General features: G+C 36.0%; 1 protein-coding gene across 3 annotated transcripts in view; it reads left to right on the forward strand.

The window, feature by feature from the left end:
* Positions 1-381: 381 nt before the first annotated feature.
* LOC121985492 overlaps positions 382-24,242 on the forward strand; it is a 33,323-nt gene continuing 9,462 nt past the window's right edge. Inside the window, exons 1-6 of one of the 3 annotated variants that reach the window (XM_042538994.1) lie at positions 384-856; positions 1,308-1,442; positions 1,553-1,635; positions 5,465-5,564; positions 6,328-6,396; positions 6,707-6,824. In XM_042538994.1, the coding sequence (XP_042394928.1) occupies positions 1,553-1,635; positions 5,465-5,564; positions 6,328-6,396; positions 6,707-6,824 (370 nt within the window). In that variant the 5' untranslated portion in view covers positions 384-856; positions 1,308-1,442. Of the gene's footprint in view, positions 857-1,307; positions 1,636-5,464; positions 5,565-6,327; positions 6,397-6,706; positions 6,825-24,242 lie in introns of all 3 variants that reach the window. The other 2 variants (XM_042538985.1, XM_042539003.1) reach the window with 2 other exon arrangements.

Here is a 24,242-nt window from a genome sequence, read left to right on the forward strand (position 1 = left end):
AAAGGGATATAGGATTGGAGTTTTAGCTGCAGCGCAATGGAGAAATTTTTTTTCTCCAATGAAGTCACCCTTAAATTATCTATCTATCTAATAATAATAATAATAATAATAATAATAATAATAAACGTTAAATAATGATTAATTCAATTAGTGAGAGAGAGAGGGGGTTTCACCTATTATTGAAACTTAGTATTTTAAAGCTAATTATCTTTATCTAATTTAAAACTATAAAATTTAAAAAACTTAGTATTTTAGGAATCAACGCGTTTGAGTTGTTTTTATTTATTTATTTATTTTTTAATTGAAATCAAATATCAAAAATAAATAAATAAATTCATTCGTCCAAACTACGATTTGCTCAGGTAACGCGTTTGAGTTGTTGATCGGATGACCGAGCAAGAGAGTGAAAAGGTCGAAATCCAGGGCTCAATTTAATTATTTTTTCCCCAAAAGTGTGGGTGCAGTGCGACGCGTGATAAAGTATAGTAGAGTAAACTAGAAGATTCAAAATCGTGCGAGCGCAGTGCGATCGATCGAGAGGGTGATAGAGGTCGAATGGCACGCGATTAGTGAAGGAAGGAGAGAAGTGAAGAGGCTCCTCCTCATTGATTACTATGCACGCATCCAATTCCATGTCCGCTTCAAGACGTCCACTGCCGCTTACTGACCTCTAAGCGTCCCCTTCCGCCTTTTGTTGTGGTCTCTCGCTTGCCATATATTGGAAACCGGATACCTTTGGTTCTTTCCCCCTCTTGCGTTCTCATTGGAGCAAGGGGGAGCACCGCGGAGGTCAAAGCTGAAGGGGCTTGAATTTTTACTCTCCCCTGTTCCAGTTGTGGAGAGTGGAGCGTGATAGGTATGCTCTCCGTCTTTCTTTGTTTTAGGTTTTTATCGGCAGAAAGTTTTTATTTCTGCTCAATAATGTTTGTAAATGCAGGATTTGGGTTTGATTGTTTTCTTTGGGTTTCCTTGAATCGGAAAGATCGCTTTTTTGAACTCGTTTTCTTTGGGTTTCCTTGGGTTCGAGTGATTGAGTATGAGATTCGTCATATTCTTTTGGTGTTGCCGTTTTGATTCTGTTTTCTAGATTTAAATGTTGATTGAGCTGTTCAGCCATTGTTAACAGATAGATGAATCTTGTATATGAACCGTTTATGAGATTGTGAACTTTTGATGCTTCTGGTCTAAAGTTCGATGCTTCGTGCTCTGGCCTTCAACTTATTTGTTGTTTAGGGATAAGAAGATGTTTAGATTTTGGTGCTCAGCGTATTTATACTAGTCTCTTTCTGATGGATTGCTGTTTCCAGATTTTTTGTGTGATGAGGATGCAGCGGATCACAGCATAAATTTTCCTTAAGGAGTTTTCCCGCAATCATTTTGCAATCATCACGGAGTTTCCTTTTAACCAGGGGCTATAAACAGCGGTGACGTGGACATTTCAGGTGCAGTTAATGGAACAACAGGATTGATGACGACAGGGAACTCTAGCATGTTGAACATTATTTCTTCCTTAATGTCGACAAGTAATTCTCCTGGAACTGTCCTTGATCAGATGCAGGGTCTTCAGCTTCGTTCAACATTTTCTGTGAGTTGGTCCTATGAGGAGCTGGAAGTGTTGAAGCAAGGCCTCGTTAGGTGAGGAATAACTTGAGCTTTTCTCTGTATATGCTATTTGAAATTGTCTTGATTGTGTGATTTGAATGTGTAAGGATATAAATATGTTGGTTGACCCTTTCCCTAACTGTCTGAGCTTTAGGTATAATTGGTTGATCAACTTAAACATGCTTTCAAAGAATGAGGTAAGCCAATCAACTTTAATATAGAATTAAAGCAAGGGATTATGTTTTTAATTTTGCCCGTGATAATAATATTATCTCATCAATTTATTGTCGTGTCTGCGCCAGTTATGCATTCTCACCCACACTTAGAGGGGAGTATTAAGCATATAAATATAACGACTGATCCCTTCTTAGCATCCTGAGCTTTTATGATAAATAGTTAGTTAATAAACTTTATTCCTTCTACTTGAAGAAAAGGTGTATCCATGAATTGATACCACGTATGATATTTAATTGCACACATGGTTTCAAAAATTAGTCCATCTCAATCCAAATTGGCTGAGTCATATTTGATTCTTGATTTACCAGCCATATTGTAGCAAACTGAAGAATCAACATAAAATAAAGGGCTGAATTAACTAAATGCGTGGAGAAGAGAACAACTGAAATCAGATAAATTGGAATGAAATACAGCATGAGAAATATGAAACATTCGAGATCTTGTCCAACTCCATTCTAGAAGTTAGAAATCATGTAATAATAAGAACTATGAGAGTAGGGAAAAAAAGGAGAAAGAAAACTGAAATGAGAAGAAAGAGGTGTATTAGGAAGATTAAATCTCCTAGAATAAGAGGAGCTTGTCTTGGTTTCTAGAAGAAGGAACAATAAGAAAAAGGAGCAACAAGGAAGTGGTGGAAGGGTATTTGATGGGTAGCAAAGCTGTCTTCAAGTTACAATAGAGCTTTTGTGATTGTCATGATGTGGTGGGGCTATGTGTGGGAAATGCATGAAGTGATTTGAGTGAAAAGGTTGCAAATTAATTTTTTGAAGTATATAAGATAAGAGTTCAATAGTATTTATTGGTTTTTATATAATTTATTATGACATTATTTATTAATAAACTATAAATTCGTTTCCATTATTAACATTAGTCGCTATAGTAAAATTTAATTAAATGTCCATAGAAACTAAACTTATTATTAGCAAGGGAAGAGGTATTTTCATCAACATTTTAATGGAGGTTTAGGCGAACAACTTAATTTAGGTAATTTAAGTAGGTCAAATGAATAGTGAAATTTAAATTTTTATCATAGAATTCAAACTTCAAAAGTAGAACAAGATTTAAATGGATATAAAATGAAAAAGTAGTTAGATCAAATGATATTCCAATAGAGGTATGAAAGTGTCTAGGGAAACAATGTATTGAATGACTTACCAAGTTATTCAACCTGATATTGAAAATGAAAAAAATGTTTGATAAGTGGAGGATAAATAATCTAGTTCCTTTATATAATAACAAAGGAGGCACACAAAATTATGTAAACAATAGAGGTAAACTAATGAGTTATACTATGATACTTTGGGAGAGAATAATAGGAAAAAACTAAAGAAGGAGATCACGGTGATTGTAAATCAATTTGGATTTATACTTGGAAGGTCGACAATAGAAGCTATTTATCTTCTCAAGTAACTAATTGAAAAGGATTAGGAATAGAAACAAGACTTACACACTGCATTCGACAATCTAAAAAAAACTTATAATAGAGTCCCAAAGGAAATTATATGGAGAATTATAGAAAAGAGATATATTAACATAGCATATATTGAACTAAGGATATATATGAGGATGTAGTGACAAGAATGAAGACTTTCAGCGGATCAACCAAAGCGTTTCTCATAAGGATATGGTTATATCAAGGATTAGCTTTAAGTCCCTATCTTTTTATATTAATCATGAACGAACTAACACATCATACAATATTATGGTGCATGCTTTTTTGCAGATGATATTGTTTTGTTAGATGAGACATATGAAAAAATAAATGCTAAACTTGATTCTTGACCAAAAATGTTAGAAGTAAAAAGTTTTAGGCTTAGTAGAGTAAAGACAGAATATATGAAATTTAAGTTTAGTAATATTAAACGTAATGAGACAATTGTTACGATAGGAACTGACGAGTTGTAAGTAGGATCATTTTTGTAAAAAAGATGGGGAAATTGAGAGAGATTACTTATATATAATATAAATAAGATGGTTGAAATGGAGGAGAGTGTCAGGTATTCTTTATGATCGTAAAGTACCTAAGACTTAAAGGAAAGTTTTACAAAGCAACGATTAGACCTGATATATTATATAGAGTTGAATGTTGGTGGGCAGCACATGAGTAGAATATAAGAGTTACGGAGATGAAGATATTAAAGTGGATGTGCGGATATATAATGATGGACAGGATAAGAAATGAAAATATTAGAGAGAAAGTCGCGTTGTACCTATTGAGGAAAAACTTCGAGAGATATGTTTAAGATGGTACGGACATAGACGATCAATACATACTCCAATCAGGCGTTGTAAAACTATAACAAATGTACACATCAAACGCGGACCAAAAAAAGACTTGATTAGCAACAATAAAGCAAGATAAAATTTATTTAAATATAAATAATAATATAGTAGGGTATAGATACCAATGACGTAGAAGAATCCATATACCTGACCCATCTAGTAGGATAAGACTTAGTTGTTGTTGTGTTGTCAATAGTAACTAAACATATTTCTAGTAAATTAGTAACTATAGAAGTTAGTATATTCCATGTTGATTAGTCTCATATGGACACTTACCATTATATCTATATGTTAGAGGGGTGTTTTCTCATGTGGGTAGTTATTGTGTGATGGAATTGACTTTATCTTAAGTAAACATGTTATTTGATCTAAATCCATATCCTTGAGTCATGATGTGCATGAGAGAGCATGGTGAAGTTAGGATGATTTCTGTCCATTAGTTCAACATAAACAAACGTGATGGTGTTCTTCTATCGAGTTACCAATTATTTTAGGATGAAATGTACTCTGTCTTTCCTAATGTAACAATGAGTAAAAATCACGTAGTAACTTAATCAATTTAGTCAATTAGTAAAATTTGATTAAATGCAATCATGTAGTTACTCTATTAATTATTTGATTAATATAGTTATTAAATTGAAATTTAATAATTTAACATTATTAATAATCTTCTAATGAAATTATTTAGCAGTGATTTAACATCATTTTTGTTATGATATTATTTATTAATAATATTATATTATTTTCTTAATATAATTTGCTTAAATTACAATAGTGCGATACCATTGAAAATAGAATCAAAATGTTACAAATTATGATAATATTTATTATTCAATATTTGTTATTCAGTTAAATGCGACCAATGATTGGGTTTTCTAGCTGTCCGAAATGGATACCATTACCAACTTCACAAAGGAATGAGCTATGGAAAGGCACTACTCCAAATACTAAATTACCAAGTCTTGTGTTAGTTTATCGCTACTAAAAAAATCGTTTATCACTATTGAACAGACTGTAATTGATTATCGTTTCTATTGATTCAATAATTCAGACCTAGATTTTTTTTCTCATTCACTCATTTATTTGCCGCATAGCTTACTAATTATCAGAACAATCTTTGTTTGTTGAAATTGAGCTACCATTTAGCTATCACTTATGAACATCTTCCTTAGACATGATTGGACTACCTATTTTCCATTTATCAAATTTCCAACACTTTTCGAATGTAACTTTCCTATTTAATTGCGATTTTTCTTCTATAAAGCTTATCTTCAATATGAATTCTTGTCTGTAATTACTTGTTTTCATTGTCATATATATTTATTTTCTTTCCTTATTTCAGATATGCTAATGAACCTAATATGTTGAAGTATGTCAAGGTAGCAGCTATGCTCCCTGACAAGACTGTGAGGGATGTTGCAATGAGGTGTCGATGGATGACTGTGAGTTTTTGATCTGAATGCTGAAACTTATATAGGAGAGAGTGCACATGTTTCAATTATTTATCTCATTAAGGTCAGTGTTTGCATTGCCAATGTAGATGGTTTATTAAGTAAATTATCAGGTAAATTTAATTTTTTACTCTGATTCTTTGCTTCTCACCTTGCTATCCTCCAATGAAACTTCAACTTGTGGTAAATGATGATCATGGATGGACACATTTATTTAATTACAAAGCTTTCACAAGCCTCTTCAATCCAATACTAAAAAGTTTTGAGAATCTAAGGTTTATGATTATGGAAGAATTATTACTAGATGAGTTGTTTAGCAAATTAACTTCATGGTAAACATCATAATTATGAACTGTTTATGCCATCAACTGCTGACATACTAGAATTATTGTCCATACCCCATCGAAAGAAATCTAGAATTTCCCTCACAAGATACTGCATTGCTGACTACAGTCATATCTCACCCGAAGTGTGAAGTGCAAAATAAGCACATCAACCTTTAAACCTATAGATTATAGGTACACACCTAGACTTTTGTACTTCTTTCATATTATGCTTCTCTTTAAACATGTTTTTGATTCCATTCGTCAAAATACCTAGATGTTAAGCCTCATCTCAACACCTTCCATCTTAATAATATATAGTGCTTTTTCAGTCCCAAAAGGGTATTTGTGTTCTATATTTTCTTTCAATTGTCTAATTTTCCCTAGGTAGATTTTACTTTGCTAGTATAAACAGAGCATTGAAAATGCAGAAGAAGGAGACCGGTAAACGACGTAAATCTGAGGATTTTTTGATTGGGAAGAAGATGAAAGACAGGAAGGTAACCTTTTAGTTTCTTGATTTATCATTTCTGGATACTCCGTGATCTAGCATAATTTTCCTTGCCCAATGTTGAGACTTTATAGGAAGAACATGCTGTATTCTAAAATGCCTTTTCCCTTTTCTTTTTTGTTTCAATTTTAAGTAAGATAAATAATTGATGGAAGGCATTATTGTATAGTAGTCAAATGAAAAAAAGGGAATCAGGGATCTTGTAGTTGAACATGCCATTTCTCCTCTGGCTTGAAGGGGTAACTTGCAAGTAGTTTATTTTGTCATCTGATAATTCATCGTATCTACGTTGTTTTCAGGACAAGTTGATAGGTTCGTCCTCAGTGGCTTTTCTTCACCAAAGCCGGTCAAAGGATGAGAGTGCCTATTCTTCCATGAGGCAGAATGGGAACAACAGTAGCTCATTTCTTTGTGGAGGTTGGTTGGTGTTATATTTGTTACCCCAGACTCAACTGATTTTGGTTAATCAATGATTAATTAACTTTTTTGTGGTTCATATAAGACAATAGTTCTTATGGCCAGTGAACATTAGAGTGCTCCAATCCTTCATTTAGTGGATGGAGAAAATTTCAATTCAATCATTAGGATGCTCTCTTTTCATAAAGTTTACTATCAACTTATGCCCTGATGACTTGTCTCAACTTATTCTTTGTGATCTTTCTCCAAAAGAGCTTATACTTCATGATCAGCTGCAAAAAAAAAAAAAGAAAAAAAGAAAAAAAAAATTCCTAGGACAATGCTTACCTATTCATTCTGTCCTTGGAATCTTAGACTGTGTTCCTATGAAATAAACCTATCAACACAATAAGCCTTTAACATAAGTATGGTAATGTCTTGATGGCTTGATCTTTGGTGTCCAAGGATCAAGTTGCATGTAAAGCATCTTCATTTATAGGATAAATTGTCTTTTCCCATGGTATGCCTAGCAAAACCTTTGGTCCACTTTTGACTTAGAGATCCGTCTTGATTTCCTTTTTTCAGCAAAATGGTTTTCCTCTACTGATCACTCAGTTTTACATGAAAATAATATGACTCAAGCAGCTAAAATCTTAGATCTATATTTGATGAATCCATGAAGCTTCTACTTGTTGGCCTGAAAAGCAAGAAACATAATTGTGTGAAATCTTTGCTTGCTTTCTGTATCTTCGTACTTTATTTGTATATTTTTCACCGCAAAATAAAAGATTACTTTCCATATTATCTATAGTTCTTGGATACCAATGATAAATTTATATAATAAGTTTGGAAGTATCTATAAGTTCCCCGGTTAGTTTTGATGTGATCAACCGAGTTAAGATAGACCTGTGTATTTGATACCTTGTGTCCGAGTGTGCAAGGACTTAGGAACATAAGAAGTCGAGCGGAAGACGCAGCAAGTGAAAAGGATGACACGGGAAGTGAGTCGACAGGCTCGGTGCATCCGAGAGACGACGAACTGCAGAAGGGTACTGGATGAGAAAGACGAGTGTAGAACATCCCAGGGACGAAAAGCCGAGGAGGAGGCCTACTAGAGGAGAAGATTGGAGTTGGGTTCGGGTGAGCTCAACTCCGGATGACCGGAGTATCACCCAAGCGAATGGAGAAAGAATGGTTAACAATGAAAGTTAACCATTCTCGGATGAACAGTTCTAGACTCCTCTAATGAGATTGGAGGCAGCTCAGATGATAGTAGCCGAGGCGCCTCAGATCACATTGAAGATGTCTCCAACGTGGCAGAGCCGTTGAAGAATCATTGCTTTATCCATTGAGGCGTCCTGGATTATATTAGAGGTGTCTCTAATGCCACATTAGCAATGGTAACTTTTGGTCAGAGGGCTATAAATAACACCCTAGAGCTAGGAGTTTAATAATACACTGAGGTCCTCGCGGTGTAGCGCAGACGGTGGATGCATGACACCTCTAGCATAATGGCTAGGGGTCGATTCTCAGGAATTGACGACCCGGGGTTTACCCCACCATGCACCTAACGCCTATGTATATGTATTTACCTCCCTCCATATCTAGTTACAAAAAAAATTCTTTTTGTGAAAATTTCTATTATGATCTGAATGCTTCTATTTGACGTTGACAAAAAAAATTTCATGAATTTTCAAAAATTTTAAAAAAATCTTAAATTATTTTTGACAAAACTGAGGATTAATTGTTAAAAATTATTTTCTTTTTAAAATAATTTCGTTAAAAAGACATGAATAATTTGTTTACAACTCCTAGAAAAATTTTCAAATATTTTTCAACTTTTTTTTCTTATTTTCCCTTAGTTTTTTATGTGATCAAAGATGGAGAAAATTAGAGGGGTTGAGTTAAGGGGGAGATTGCATTTGTTTATATTTAATTGCAATATTTGATATTGTTTTTCTACATGTACTCAATTGCAAAATTATTGCTTTTAATTATTTTAAATTATTAATTGTTTGATTACCCTACATTAACTCGGGTTGATGCACATTAAAAAGGGAGAGATTGTACCCCAGGTTAGTTTTGATATGATCAACCGAGTTAAGATAGACTGTGTATTTGATACCTTGTATTTGAGTGTGCAGGGATTTAGAAACACAAGAAGTCGAGCGGAAGACACAACGAGCGAGAAGGATGGCACGGGAAGTGAGTCAACGTGCTCGGTGCATCTGAGGGACAAGGAGTTGCGAGAGAGTACACCGGTGGACGAGAAAGACGAGCACGACACATCTGAGGGACGAGAAGTTAGGGAGGAAGACTACTTAAGGAGAAGGTCAAAGTTGAGCTCGGGTAAGCTCAACTCCGGACGATCGGAGCATCATCCAAGCAAACGGAGCAAAGAATGGTCAACAATAGAAGTTAATCATTCTCGGATGAACAGTACTCGAGGCGCCTCTAATGGGACTGGAGGCGCTTTAGATGAGCAATGCCCGAGGCGCCTCAGATCAAAATGGAGGCGCCTCCAAAGCGGTAAAGACGTTGAAGAACCGTTGCTTGCGTGGATAAAACTTTATCCATTGAGGGCGCCCTGGATGACATTGGAGGCGCCTCCAATGCCATGTTCGCGACGATAATTTTTGCCCAGAGGACTATAAATAACACCCTAGAGTTAGGAGTTCAATAATACATTGAGAATCAACTTCTATACTTTCTTACTGAGCTTCTAACTGCTGTAAGGGATTTCTCCGCCTTATTGTCGAAGGAGCTTTCTTTTAGTGCTTCTATTGCCTTGGATGAACAACCACGTAGGTTATAACCAAGTAAATCTTCGGAGTCCCTTCTTTACTTTTATATTATTATTTTAATTAATTAATTAATTAATTAGTGTGCCCTTGCTAAGTTCGATAGTAAGAGAAATGTTAATATTGATTTGCAAGATAGTCACCCCTCTTTAGCCAATCCACCCGATCCGACAGTATCATCATTAAAAATTTTCTTGTATTTGTTTTGTATAAAAATAGATGATGATATCGGAGATATGAGCGGAGTCAGCACAGACCTAGTGTGGGTAGCTGCCCACACTGAGCCAGGACCTATAAAAAAAATATTATTAACACAACCTAGGAAAAAAACAGTAGATGACGATGACACAAAAAATAGAAAGTGCGCTTGTTCATTTTGGCTTGTTACAACAATATTTGATGCATACATGTTACTAATTGACACCTTTTTTTTGCAATCCCAAATTCTTTACAAAATTTCATTGCACTTCAAATACATTACAACAACAACAACAACCAAGCCTTTTTCCACTAGGTGGGGTCGGCTGTATGAATCCTTTTACGCCATTGAGCTCTATCTCCTATTATATCATCATCTATATTTAAATAAATTTTATCTTGTTTTATTGTTGCTAACCAAGTCTTTTTTGGTCTTCCTCTTCCTCGTTTTATATGCATGTTTATCATAGTTTCACATCGCCTAACTGGAGCATTTATTGGTCGTCTAAGTACATGTCCGTACCATCTTAAACGTGTCTCTCTGAGTTTTTCCTCAATAGATGCAACTCCTACTTTCTCTCTAATGCTCTCATTTCTTATTTTGTCCATCCTCGTATGTCCACACATCCACCTTAACATCCTCATCTCTGCAACTCTCATCTCTCATATAACATAGCAGGTCTAACTGCTTTATAGAACTTACCTTTAAGTTTAAGAGGTACTTTACGGTCACATAAAACACTCGACGCTCCCCTCCATTTCACCCATCCCGCTTGTATTCTATGTAAGACATCTCTCTCAATCCCTCCATCATTTTGTAAAAATGATCCTAAATATTTAAATCGCTCGGTTCCAGGCAACTCGTCCTCTCCTATCTTAACAATTGTTTCATTACTTCTAATATTGCTAAACTTAAATTCCATATATTCTGTCTTTAATCTACTAAGCTTAAAACCTTTCCCTTCTAGTGTTTCCCTCCAAGATTCTAGCTTAGCATTTACTCCTTCACGTGTCTCATCTACCAAAATAATATCATCTGAAACAAAACGAACCACGATATTGTGCCTTGAATGTGTGCAGTGAGTTCGATCCATAATTAATGTAAAAGATAGGGACTTAGTGATCCTTGATGTAACCCTATCTTTATTGGAAATGCTTCATTACTCCAAGTCTTTACTCCGGTCGTTACATCCTCATACATATCCTTAATTAGTTCATATATATGTTACGCTAACACCTCTCTTTCTAAAATTCTCCATATAATTTCTCTTGGGACTCTATCATACTTTTCTAAGTCAATGAATACCGTATGTAGATCTTGTTTTGCTCTCGATATTTTTCAATTAATTGTAAGAAGATGTATAGCTTATTGTCGACCTTCCGTACGAACCCAAATTGATTTTCTATCACTATGGTCTCCTTCCTTAATCTTTTTCTATTACTTTTCCCAAAGTTTCATAGTATGACTCATTAGTTTAATACCCTATAGTTTACATATTTTGTACGTCTCCTTATTCTTATATAAGGAACCAGATCTTATCCTCCATCGACGCGTTTTTCGCTTTCAATATCACGTTAAATAATTTTGTAAGCCATTCAATACCTTGTTTCCCAAGCACTTCCATACCTCTATCGAATATCATCCGGTCCAACGGCTTTTCCATTATGATCTCATTTAAAGCTTGTTTTACTTCTTTGAATTCTACGATAAAAATTAAAATTTCGATGCTCATTTGACCTAATTAAATTACCTAAGTTAAGTTGGTCTCCTAAACCTTCATTAAAAGTTGATGAAAATACCTCTTCCATCTTTTTATTTCTTCATCGCTACTAATACCCTATTACATTCATCTTTAATACATTTTATTTGCTAAGATCTCTTGTTTTCTTTCTCTCGCTTTAGCTATTCTATAAATATCTTTTCCCTTCTTTTGTATCCAATTTTGATATAACTGCTCAAAAGTTTCATTTTTCGCTTCACTCACTACTTTCTTAGCTTTCCTATTGTATATATTTTTAAATTTTCCTCGTTCTTACAAATATATAATTCCTTATAAGCCATTCGTTTTTCCCTCACTTTCTCTTGTACTTTCTCATTCCACCACCAAGATTCTTTACTTACAGTGCATGCCCACTCATCGAGGATACTCTTAGCTACTATTTTCAACTTTGATACCATCTTATCCCATGTTGTATTAGAGTCATCGTATATTTCACCTAATGCTTGTACTTCTACCTTCTCTTTAAATATATGTTGCTTCCCATCCTTTAACTTCCACCACTTAATTCTAGGAATTGTATATATTTTCTTTCTATCGATACTATGTTTGAGGCGTATATATCCACCACTACCCTATGTTGGGTAGTTAAGTTTTCTCGGGGATGACTTGTAATCTTTACAAATCTTTCTATCCTTCTTCCTAACCATAAGAAAGTCAATTGCATTTATTATTCCCACTTTTGAATGCGACAAGTGTTCTTCTCTTTTCTTAAAAACATATTAGCTAATATAAGGTCATATGCTATCATAAAATCTAATATAGTTTTTCCTTCCTCATTTCTCGTTCCAAACCCATATCCCTCATTTCTCATTCTCCTATTTTTCACTCCGACATACCCATTTAGATCACCTCCTATTAAAATCCTTTCATTTGGTGGAATATTTTGTAATATTTCATCTAAGTCCTCCCAAAACCTTAATTTGGTAGCTTCATCTAATCCTACTTGTGATGCATATACGCTAATTATGTTCATAGTTTCTTTCGCCACTATTATCTTAAGAGTTATAATTCTATCCCTTTCTAACTACTCCTACAACTTCATCCTTTAACAAACTATCTACAATAATACCCACTCCATTTCTTGTTTTACTTTTTCCAGTGTACCATAACTTAAAACCCGAGTTCTCTATCATCTTCGCCTTCTCACCGTCCATTTTGTCTCTTGTACACATAAAATATTAATTTTTCTCCTAATCATCATATCTACTACCTCCATTGATTTACCAGTGAGAGTTCCTATATTCCATGTTCCAAATCTTAGATTATTAGTTTTCCTATCATATTTGTTCTTATCTAACCTATGGTGTGAGAACTCTTGCCTATTTAACACTACACCCAAGTTCTCATGGAGATGTAGCGGTCCTTGCTGAGACGTTACAGTCGGACCCTGTAACGCGAACTCTTGCATATTTATCACTACACCCGAGTTCTGGAGATGTAGCGGTCCTTGCCGAGACGTTACAGTCGGACCCTGCAACGCGTTCCTTCCGGGGAACAACCTAGCATTAGCACAATAGTTTAATGGATTCATTCATGAAATTTTGCCATAGTTTGACGCTGGCTGGCAACCTAACGCAACCCTCCTCCTTTATCCGGGCTTGGGACCGGCCATGACTGGTCATCATGGGCGGAGTTGCACTTCAAATACATTATTGAACAAAAACTTTAATGTTTTACATTTTGATTCTTTTTCTGTCGCTGGACCTAGCTATGGTTACTCTACTGTCCTTGAGCACTGAATCCACCCTTAATTTTATGATTCTCTCCTCTAGTATTTGCTTTTTCATAACTGAATAGCATAACAAGTATATGCAGTATGCCGAAAGCAAGATACATTTTGATACACTTGTTTTCTTGTTGTGTTTTCCATACAAGTATAAGAAAAAAATTAGACAAATGATGCAAAAAAAAAGGTAGATGACGCAAAAAATATACACAATGACACGACTTGTGAAGCGGAGAGCTTCAGTTGTGGCACTACGGTCGGGCTTGCTGTTGAAACTAGACCAAGGGAGGAGATAGAGCCCGCTATCGAAACTAAATGTGTATAGCTGCATTTTGTTTACATTGAACTAATATCCTAGCTTCCTCCTGGTAGGAGATAGAGCTTGATGGCGCAGAAAGATCCATAAAGCCAATCTCATCAAGTGGGATAAGGCTTTATTATTTCTCTCCTAGAAGACATTAGTATTGGAACTCTATTTTTTATTTGTTTGTTTACCATGTGCTTAATGCACAATTCCTTTGGATTGTGATAGGGAACCGGTAAATAATACGTGTTGAACTATTTTGAATTAGTTTTTTGTTAATATATGTATGAAACCATGGTTTTTAGTGTGACTAGTATTGGCATAGTTGAAGGGTATCACTCCATTTTCCAACTGATAACAATGTTTTGTCGGAACTAGTAAATGTTATTGTTGTCACGCCCCGAGGGTAAGGTTGTCCGACGAAAATCGGGCAGCACCTCCCTGTAGCAGTGACAAATGAAACATGTATACAAGGCCACAAGACCACACAAGTAATAATCAACAACTCACACAGCTGGAATATACACAACCATATAGTTATATACATAGCCCACACGGCTAGAATACAAGGAACATAACCACATAGTTGTATAATAAACAACCCACATAGCTGGAAATAAACACAAACTACACAAAATAGATACACTGACTGCATGCCAGCATGACTTACACAACCACAACACATAACCAAAATAAGGTAGCCACAAGGTTAAAATCCAAAAGCAAATCGAATCACTACACACTAAGTCTGAAAAACAAAGTAAGAATAGCATAGTGCAAAATAACCGGAAAATGGATCTTGGATGTGACGTGGGACTGACAGCTAGGATCTTCCAAGCAACTCGTCCAACATCTACCTGTTACTTGACGAAAGAAAAACCAGTACAAGGGGTGGTGAGTGCGGATCACTCAGCGGATAATAAGAATATGGTAGTGCAAAGATAAAAGTGTAAAGCGATCAAAGATATACAGTTTCAATAGGGAAATAAGATCATGATCATATATGACATGATAAACATACATACCCATACTAGTCTAAGACAAACAGTATAATAATCAGTAACTCACTAGGGATCAGTAACAGACCTGCTCATAATCCCTGGGCAATATATGTAACAGTATATACGTGTATGAATCATGGCAAAATCACAAATATATATAGCATGCGTCTACAACATAAGCAACATGGGTATCACAAAGCTTAAGCATGTGTTAATACATATACCAGTAATAGATCATCAAATATGAGAGCAACACTCTATCACAAAAATACATCATATGTGGGAACAACACTTCACAAGTAAACCATCATAAGTGGGAGCAACGCTCTGCCACAAGTAATACAACATATGTGGGAGCAACACTCCACTACAAGCAATACAAATGACCAAGACATCTAGCTATCTAGTTAAGGACTGCGCGAGATCATTCTACTACAAATCATTATGGGCAGTCCGAAATGTCAGGTCCCTGTCTGCGCAAGATCACTCTACCACAGATCACTGTGGGCACACAGGAAGTAGCTATCTAGCTACAGACTACGTGAGATCACTCTACCACTGCCAACTTTTTCAACATCGTAGTGGATCGCTCACTAGTAGAAGGCTTAGTTGGCAAGTCAATGTCAACTCTCTCAATCTCATAGTCGGTCATCCACTCGTAGGAGACTTAATTGACAGGGTATATATATCACAATCACTGTCAATTCTCTCAATATCGTAGTGGATCACTCACTAGTAGGAGATTTAGTTGTCAAGTCAATGTCAACTCTTTGAACATCATAATCGGACACCCACTCGTAGGAGACTTAGTTGACAGGATATATAAATAACGACATAATGTAGTGTTACATAGTAACCAACTACATCAACAGGAGTATATGAATATGAAATGATACCCTATCATACCTAGTGCGTGATAGATCTAGGTATAATCTAGGTATACCCAGAAGCATGATCTATCAATCACATATATCTACATGTATGATAAGATCTACCAAGTGCCTACCAAACAACATATATAGTAGGTAATAACACCTGTAGTACACTCTCGATATGTATACACACACAATATAGGTATAATCATCATGATACTACCAATAATACACTCGACACACGTGTACACACAACAAACACGTGAGCACACATAACATAGGAATAATTGATGTGATACCTCTATAGCACACATCGGACACATGCACACATGACAGACACATGAGCATTTACAACATAAATATAATCATCAATATTCTTTCAACTAAACATACTGGACGTGTGTGTACACAACAACATGGGTATAATCGAGAAGATACCTCCAATAATACACACCAAACACACATGCACACACGACAGATACATGTGCATTTACAACATAAATATAATCATCAAGATTTTTCCAACTAAACATACTGAACATGTGTGTACACAACAACATAGGTATAATCGACAAGATACCTCCAATAATACACACCAAATACATGTGCATACACAACACACAATAGATCCAGAAACATGATTCATCAATCACATATACCTATATGCATGAAAAGATCCAACATATGTTTATCAACTACATCTACAATACGTAGCAACACCTATACACGTGTGAACACTAATATATGCATAATCAGCATGATAACTCCTATAGCATACACCAACCTCGTGTGTGCACTACTGCATATAAACAATCTTAATGCAAATTCCTATTATACACATCATACATGTGCGTACCCTACAGAATAGGAATATTAAACAGTGAGACTGTATAGACAATAAAGAGATCATCTCAAAGATCAAGCATATAAGTATCAAACATGGATAAAATACGAGTGAAGTCAAGATAAAGCAACCTAATCCATTAGATAATCCATGCACTAAGTTCAAAGAACTATAAAGGTCAAGGAAGAAATACCTGCCTTAAATGTAAGTCGCGCTGAATATCTTCAAGTCCAATAGTTTGCTGCAAATCGAATCAAGACTCATAGAATACAAATCAATCCAATCTACTATAATTCAAAAAACCAAACTCAATCCCAATTAGGGTTAGGAAACCCTAATTGAATTAACCTATTCATTCCACATACTCACCAAATCCGTGGTGGCTAATGGTGGCTCACGACCGGAGAGGTTCACGACTGAAAATGGTGGCCGGAGCTGTGAATCACCCACAAACAGTGATGGCCGAAGTTGTGGATCTGCTTCTTCCAAAGCAAATACACTAAATCAGCACTGAGTATAGATCGAACACTTAGCTCGTGTGCTAGGGTTAACTGGTTACCTCAAGTGTGGTGGTAAGGCACACCAGTGATCAGTAGAGAGAGCTCGAGAGTGTGAGGATGTGCAGAGGTCATGGTTGGCCGCCTACAATGCTGGTTATGGCTAAATGCTAGCGCCTATGGCTGCGATAGAACTAAACGAATGAGACAGTGCAATGGTGAAAGAAAGCTAGGGATTCGCTGTTGATGATTCCTCAGATGGTGGCAGCCCCTCCTCTCTGACGTCAACCCCAGCAACTAACCACAACCCCTTCTCGAAATCGTAAAAAGGGCAGCTCGACAATGGTGGCAGTGGCTGTGCACACGATTCGACATCAAGTACCCTCCGATGATGGTGTCGCTGTAGATGTCGGACTAAGGGACGAATCCCTCTCTGCTATCGATGCCAAGGGAAATCGACGTGCGTTCGATGATGGAGAGAAAAGAGCGAGGCGTGCTCCGGATGACCGACGCTTGCTTTGGTGCATGGCGTCGTCGTCATCACCCAACGTCACAGCTTCGGGTCGATCAGTGATGGCTGGCCAACGTTGAGCTTCTTAGCGAGGAGAGGCTCGAAAGGGGCAGGCCGATGTGTGAGGGAGAAGGGAAGGGGCGGTGTCGGGCAATCGGGCGATGCTAGGCAGTCGACGATCTGACTATGGGCAACGGTGGATGAGGATCGGGAGAGGAAGAGGGGTAATCGACGGATAATGAATAAAGAAATAGAAACCTAGGTTTTAATGAAAAACTTAGGTTTATTAATCCAATCAACTCCCAGCTTAATTTGGTAATCCAAATAGGCTTTTTCAAAGTCTAATAAATCTACCCCTTAAAACGTGTCATACAGACTCCGTTTAAATCCCAAAAACTTTGAAAAAATTCTCAGAAAATTTTATAAGATTATTCCTCTAATAACGCTGATTATTTATTTGCCGTATCTTACAATTATGTTGCTCATGCCAAAATAATTTCAGTGGTATCGACCAAGATAGGATCTGCTTCAATTGGTGTTGACTGTGAGTGTCAAATTTAAATAATGGCTGAATGCTTTCCTCTTGAGTATCCTTTCCATTAAATAGGAATTGCTATACAAACTATTTTGAGTAAGAAAATATATATATCTAATATGCTAATTATAGATAATCTATTTTAAGTATAATATATACACAACTAATATCATAATTATGGTAAAATAAATTTCATAATTGATAGTCCATAATCTTTGCCATTGATATCCACCCTCAATTTGATGTTAGTTGATAATAAACATCAATTTACCAACAAGAAAGTGATGGTAGTGTCAAGAGAGACCCTTAGTAAACACATAGAACATCAGCAGTTTGGAGTGAGTGGTGATATGTGGAAGAGTGATGACGTGGGTATCATATGCTTCACGAATAGAGTGACAATCACTTCAATGTGCTTGGTGCGCTCGAGAAATACGATTAACAACAATTTGACTAGCACTAGTGTTATTTGCATGCAGCAGAGTGGGCTCAATTTGGGGAAACCCAAGCTCACCCAACTGTCTTCGATGCCAAACTATTTCAGAACATGCAGAGGACATAACATGATACTCCAACTATAGAAGACTTAGACATCCGATCTTGCTTCTTACTTTTCCAAGCAATTAGAGAGGTACCAAGAATCATGCACCAACCTATAACTGAATGTCAAGTATCAGAACTAGCTCAATCAACATCACTATATGCAATCAAACAAATAGGAGAACCCACATAAAAGAAAAGACCTCGGGCAGAAGTGCCGTGCAAATAGCAAACAATGCATCAAACAATGGCCATGTGGAGGTGCCTAGTACAAATTGACTAACTTGGTAAACAATAAAGGAAATATCAAGCTGAGTGATAGTTAGATAGTTCAAGCTCCCCACCAGTTGTCTATATAAAAAGGATCAGAGAGAAAATCACTCTCATCACAATGATATTTAACATTCGCTTCTAAAGGGGCATGAACAGAATGACCATCTTGCAAACCAGCCAAAGCAACTATCTCGTGGAGGTATTTATACTGGTGTTAGAAAATTCCAGCTGAGGTAGAATATACCTCAAGGCCTAAAAAATAGTATAAAAGACCCAAGTCCTTCGTATGAAAAGAACTTGAAGATGCTCGTGTAATAATAATAATATCAACATATATCAGAAGCAAGACGATTCCATTAGCAGTTTTGCAAATAAACAAAGAGGAATCATATTGGCTTTAGACAAAGGAGAAACTAATAAACGTAGCGAGGAACTTATCAAACCAAGTACGTGGAGCCTGCTTTAAATCATAGAGTGAACGATTCAACTTACAAACATCATAAGAGGGTGTAGAAAATAACCCTCATGGTGGAGTTATATAAATCTCTTAAGATCTCCGTGCAAAAAAGCATTTTTAACATCCATTTGTCGTAATGACCAACCCTTGGAAGTAGCAATAGCTAGAACAAGTCGCATTATCATCATCTTGGCTACAGGAGCAAATGTCTCCTCATAATCTACTCCATACTCCTATCGATTACCAAGTGCCACCAACCTTGTGTTATATCTGTCAAGTGAGTCATCAGACTGCAGCATAATAAAATATACTCATTTACAACCAATGGGCTTAACACCAGTAGGACAAGCAACAATATCCCAAGTGTGATTCTCTTGAAGATCTTAAAGTTCTTCTTGCATACCTTTTACCCAATATGCATGTTTAGTTGCTTGAGAATAAGAGGTAGGAACTATAGTCAGCTAAAGTGGCAGAGAAACCATATATATCAGGAGAATGACGGGTGCGAGAGGATTTTCAAAGAGCCACTGGAGATCAGGGTCGGGAAGAATTTGTGACGATAGGGTTTGTCATCGTTGATAGACAATTCTAGGTTTAAAATGCTCAATTGGTGAAGTGATATTATCAAAGCTAGGAAGAATATTTCTGGAAGGAGAAACATGTTGCGGAAAATAGTACTCATGTTCAAAGAAAATCACATTTCTGAAATATGCAAATGATTAGCAATAGCATCATAACACAAAAACCCCTTTTGAGCATTGTTGTAACCCATAAAAGCACACTGTACGAACAAAGTTGTAAGCTTGTGATGCTCATGAGAAGGCAAGTGAACAAAGCAAACACATCAAAATGTGTATAGCATGTGATAATTATGATGCATACCGAAAAGATGATAGTAAGGAGAATCAAAATTCAATTCTTGAGAAGGTAGACTATTAATAAAAAAAACAGCGGTGGACAAAGCTTCCACCCAAAATTTAGGTAGAACTGAAGACTCTAAGAGTAATGTGCGAACCATATTCAACAAGTAACGGTGTTTACGTTTAGGCACCTCATTTAACTTGGGAGTATAAGGACATGATCGTTGAGATATAATACCTTTCTGTTACAAAAGGGCTTGAAAGTCATGTGATAAATACTCATCACCATTATCAGACCGTACACCTTAATACAAGTGGAGAATTGTGGCTCAATATCAGTATTGTAAAAGGTAATAGGCGGTGGTGGGGCGGTCAGTGACCGCCTACCGCCTAGTCGGTTGAATTTTTTTTAGGGTTCCTACAATAAAAAAGATAATCTAACAAGATAATTAATGAAAAATCATCATCATATTGATAATAAAAAAGTAATATCACTACTTATACCAAAAATCTAAGTTAAAAATTTAATGTTTCAATTCAACATGACAACAAGTCAACAAGGACTAGACTAAACATAATTAATCTTCTAAATCATCTACATATGCACCTTCAACTACATCCATAATCCTCTCATCATTAGATTCAAAATCAACATCTTCTTCAATCTCCTCCTCCGATGCATCTAAATCCTCATTAAGTTCTCTAATGGGGATGTTCCTTGCGCTCCTCCTTGGTTGTAGCATTTCATCCGCGCCCGAGGCCTCCGCAATCATTCTCCAAGTAAGTTCCGAACCCCACTCGACCTCATCTTCATCACCACCATCAACAAGCCAATCTTTAGCTTCACTAGCTTGAGAGGATAAAAGCAAATCTCCACCCATTTCTCTTTCTCTTTTTCTTCAAAAGATTGGCGTTAAATTTGACATATTTAAGCTCATTCAATCTTAATGTCTCGAGCCTTTTCCTCTTCTTAATATGTATCTAAACAATTAGAACATTATTAAAAATAATAAAAAGAAAGAATAAATAACATAATTTATGAATTACTACTTAGAGAAAGTCGGAGTTGCATCTATTGAGGGAAAATTCTGAGAGACGTTTAAGATGGTATGGACATGTATTTTGACAACTAATAAATGTTCCAATTAGGCGATGTGAAACTATGACAAACACACATATCAAACGAGAAAGAGAAAGACCAAAAAAGATTTGGTTAGCAAAAATAAAACAAGATAAAATTTATTTAAGTATATATGATAATATTGTAGGAGATAGAGCTCAATAACGTAAAAGGATCTATATAGCCGATTCCAACAAGTGAGATAATGTTTAGTTGTTGTATGAATTACTACTTACCCTTTTAAATTGGCTCCAATTTCTTTCACACCCCGATGAACTATTTGTTAAAGAGAGAAATTGCATTGTCATTTTTTGTAAGTTTGGAGTGTCACCATTATAATTGGACCACTATCCAACTTAAAAAAAGTAAAGAAGCAAATAAATAAATAAATAATAAATCCAAAAATAAGTAAAAGAGACGTGTATGCTAGTGAATAGAAATAAAGGAAAGATATGTACCCAGATTAAAGTCATTTTGTATTCAACAAGTAAGCGGCATAATGCAAAGGATTATCAAGTCTACCTTTAGACTTCTCATCAATAATCTTCAAAATAGGGATGATATTTTCTTCTTTTTTGAAAGTCTTTCTAAGCTCTTCTTTAGCTTATTTAAGTGCACCCAAGAAAAAGGTCATTAAGGGGTTTTTGTCGCCATCAACAAGGCGTAAAACTTTCACTAAAGGGTTGAAAACATTCAAAGCCAAAGAAACACGATTCCAAAAAGAGATACTTATTACCATCGCCTCCGTCGCTTTCCCCTTCACACTACTCCTTAATTTTGTGTAGCTCCACTTCTTAGATGTAAACATAAGTCTTAATTGATCTTTCTTGCCTTTAAGACTCTCCAATGCCAAAAATGAAGTAGCAAATCTAGTCACCCCGGGTCTCACAATATCCCTTTTCTTGGTATATTTCCTCATAATAGCCAAAGTTCTATGATGTGCATAGATGAATATTGTTAGAGCCTTTGCTTTTTCATGTATTCCGCTAAACTTGAGTAGCTTTCCAATTGCTTCAAGTATGAGGTTGATTGTATGAGTCGCACAAGAGGTCCAGAACATTTGAGGTTGTGTAACCTTCAACACTCTGTAGTTGTCATATTGTTTGTCGTATTATCTATCACTACTTGAACCACATTTTGAGAGCCAATTTCATTGATGTATTTTTCCACAAACTTAAAGATATAAGTCCTAGTGTGTGCCTCCATGGTTTCTCCAATAGAACCAAAGAATAAAGTACCTAGTTTGCAATTAACACAAACTCATAATGCTTCTCCTCTTGCGATTTATCCATACATTAGCCATAATTGAATATCCATTTTTCATTCACTCTTCTTCGTACTTTTTAGAGATAATTTGGTTCTCTCAACTTCATGTTTCAATAGTGGCTCTCTTAGGAGATATTGACTTGGAGGTTTGTAGCCCGGACTGAATTGACCAACCTCCTCTACAAATTGTCTAAAACCTTGATTGTCGATTGCATGAACAGGAATCCCTGTCTCATAAATCCATCTTGTAAGGTATTCATGCATATCATTTGTAAACTTTAACTTTAATGCATCATTTCTGTTTTGTTGTCTTGCCTTTGTTGGATCGATTGCAGATGTCCATTTATTAATAGGCCCGAGGTGCTTTGACTTTTTTTTAGAAGAATCTCCCTCACAATTTTCATCCTCTACATCAACACCTATATTTACTTCCACCCTTTCTCGCTTCTTATTCTTGTTATTTTCAAGATAAGCTCTTACTCTTTTTTGGTCTTCATTAGATGCTTTAGGACATGCTTCAACTTGTCTTACAATACCTCCAATATGATGTTTCATTCGATAAACTCCTCCCTTGATAAGCCCCTTACATAATTTGCATGTCATCCAATCTCTTTTTTCTTTACAATACTGTACCCATAATCCCCCATAATTCTAAACAATATCATTAGACTTCCGCTTCAATTCCACCTTTGGTTGTTTCTCATTTTCCGTCATTAATCTTCAATAATAAAAAAAAAAGATTAAAAATTAAAAGTTGGCACTACAATTTAATCTAAATATTAAAAAAATTAAATATATAATAGACTAATAGTTATGTATATGCCACCTGATTAATGCATTTGAGATTTTTGATTATCTTTTTTTAGTTTACGGGTATGCCATTTAGGGTTTTGCCTTTAGAGTTTAGAGGTTGGATTATGACATTAAGCATAAAAACATTTTAAACTCAAAAAATATTTTAGGTGTGGATGGGGTATACGGTGTAAGTTAGGCTTTAATTAGGTCTATTTAAATTATCTCACTAATAGCTAGACGTTGATTAAAATTATTAATATAAAGTATTTGATTAAATTTGATTAAATCCTAGGTTTAAAAACAAAACAAAACAAAAAAAAAACCCTAGATCACGTTTCTGCCCTGTAAGAGCTCGCGTGATGGACGCTTGTCGGACCAGTCGTGCGTGCACGGACACCTCGCCGGGTTCGGGCGACGTGTTCGGACATGTTGTCGGGCCCGACAATGCATCTGAGACAGTCACCTGGCTTGGGCGATGTGTCCGTGCCCTCGTGACGCTTCCGGCAAGGCGTTCTTTGCGCGACCCTACAAAGGAAGCACGAAAGCATGGAGAAACTTCAAAATCTAGGCTTTTAAAAACCTTAACCTGATGATGGCAGCGACTGGCGACAACTATGAAGTGGCTGCAAGCGGAAGGAGATGGAGGTGGAAGGCAACGAAGGTTTTTTTTTAACCTACTTGTTTTACCTTGCCCTTTAAGGCCGCCTTCGACAAAAGTGGGGTGGATGACCTCGGCCTCTAGCCTAGCGCCCGCCTGCAACACCATTTAGAACACTGCTCAATATAAGTCAGAAAATTTTGAAATATAGTGACCACCTTGGCTTTACCGCGTAGAAAATATATCTATGTGAAACAACTATAGTTGTCAATGAACATCACAAAATATTTATATTGTGTATGGGAAATAACAGGAGTAATGCCTCAAATATCACTATGTATTATCTCAAAGCATGTATTAAAACAACAACCATAAGTAGGAAAAAAGGTAAAACTTTACTTTTCCTCGTTTACAAGTAGAGCAAGCAAGAGGTGATTAGAAGACTGATCGTTCTTACTAA

This window comes from Zingiber officinale, chromosome 1B (assembly GCF_018446385.1).
Source record: "Zingiber officinale cultivar Zhangliang chromosome 1B, Zo_v1.1, whole genome shotgun sequence".
Taxonomy (NCBI): domain Eukaryota; kingdom Viridiplantae; phylum Streptophyta; class Magnoliopsida; order Zingiberales; family Zingiberaceae; genus Zingiber; species Zingiber officinale.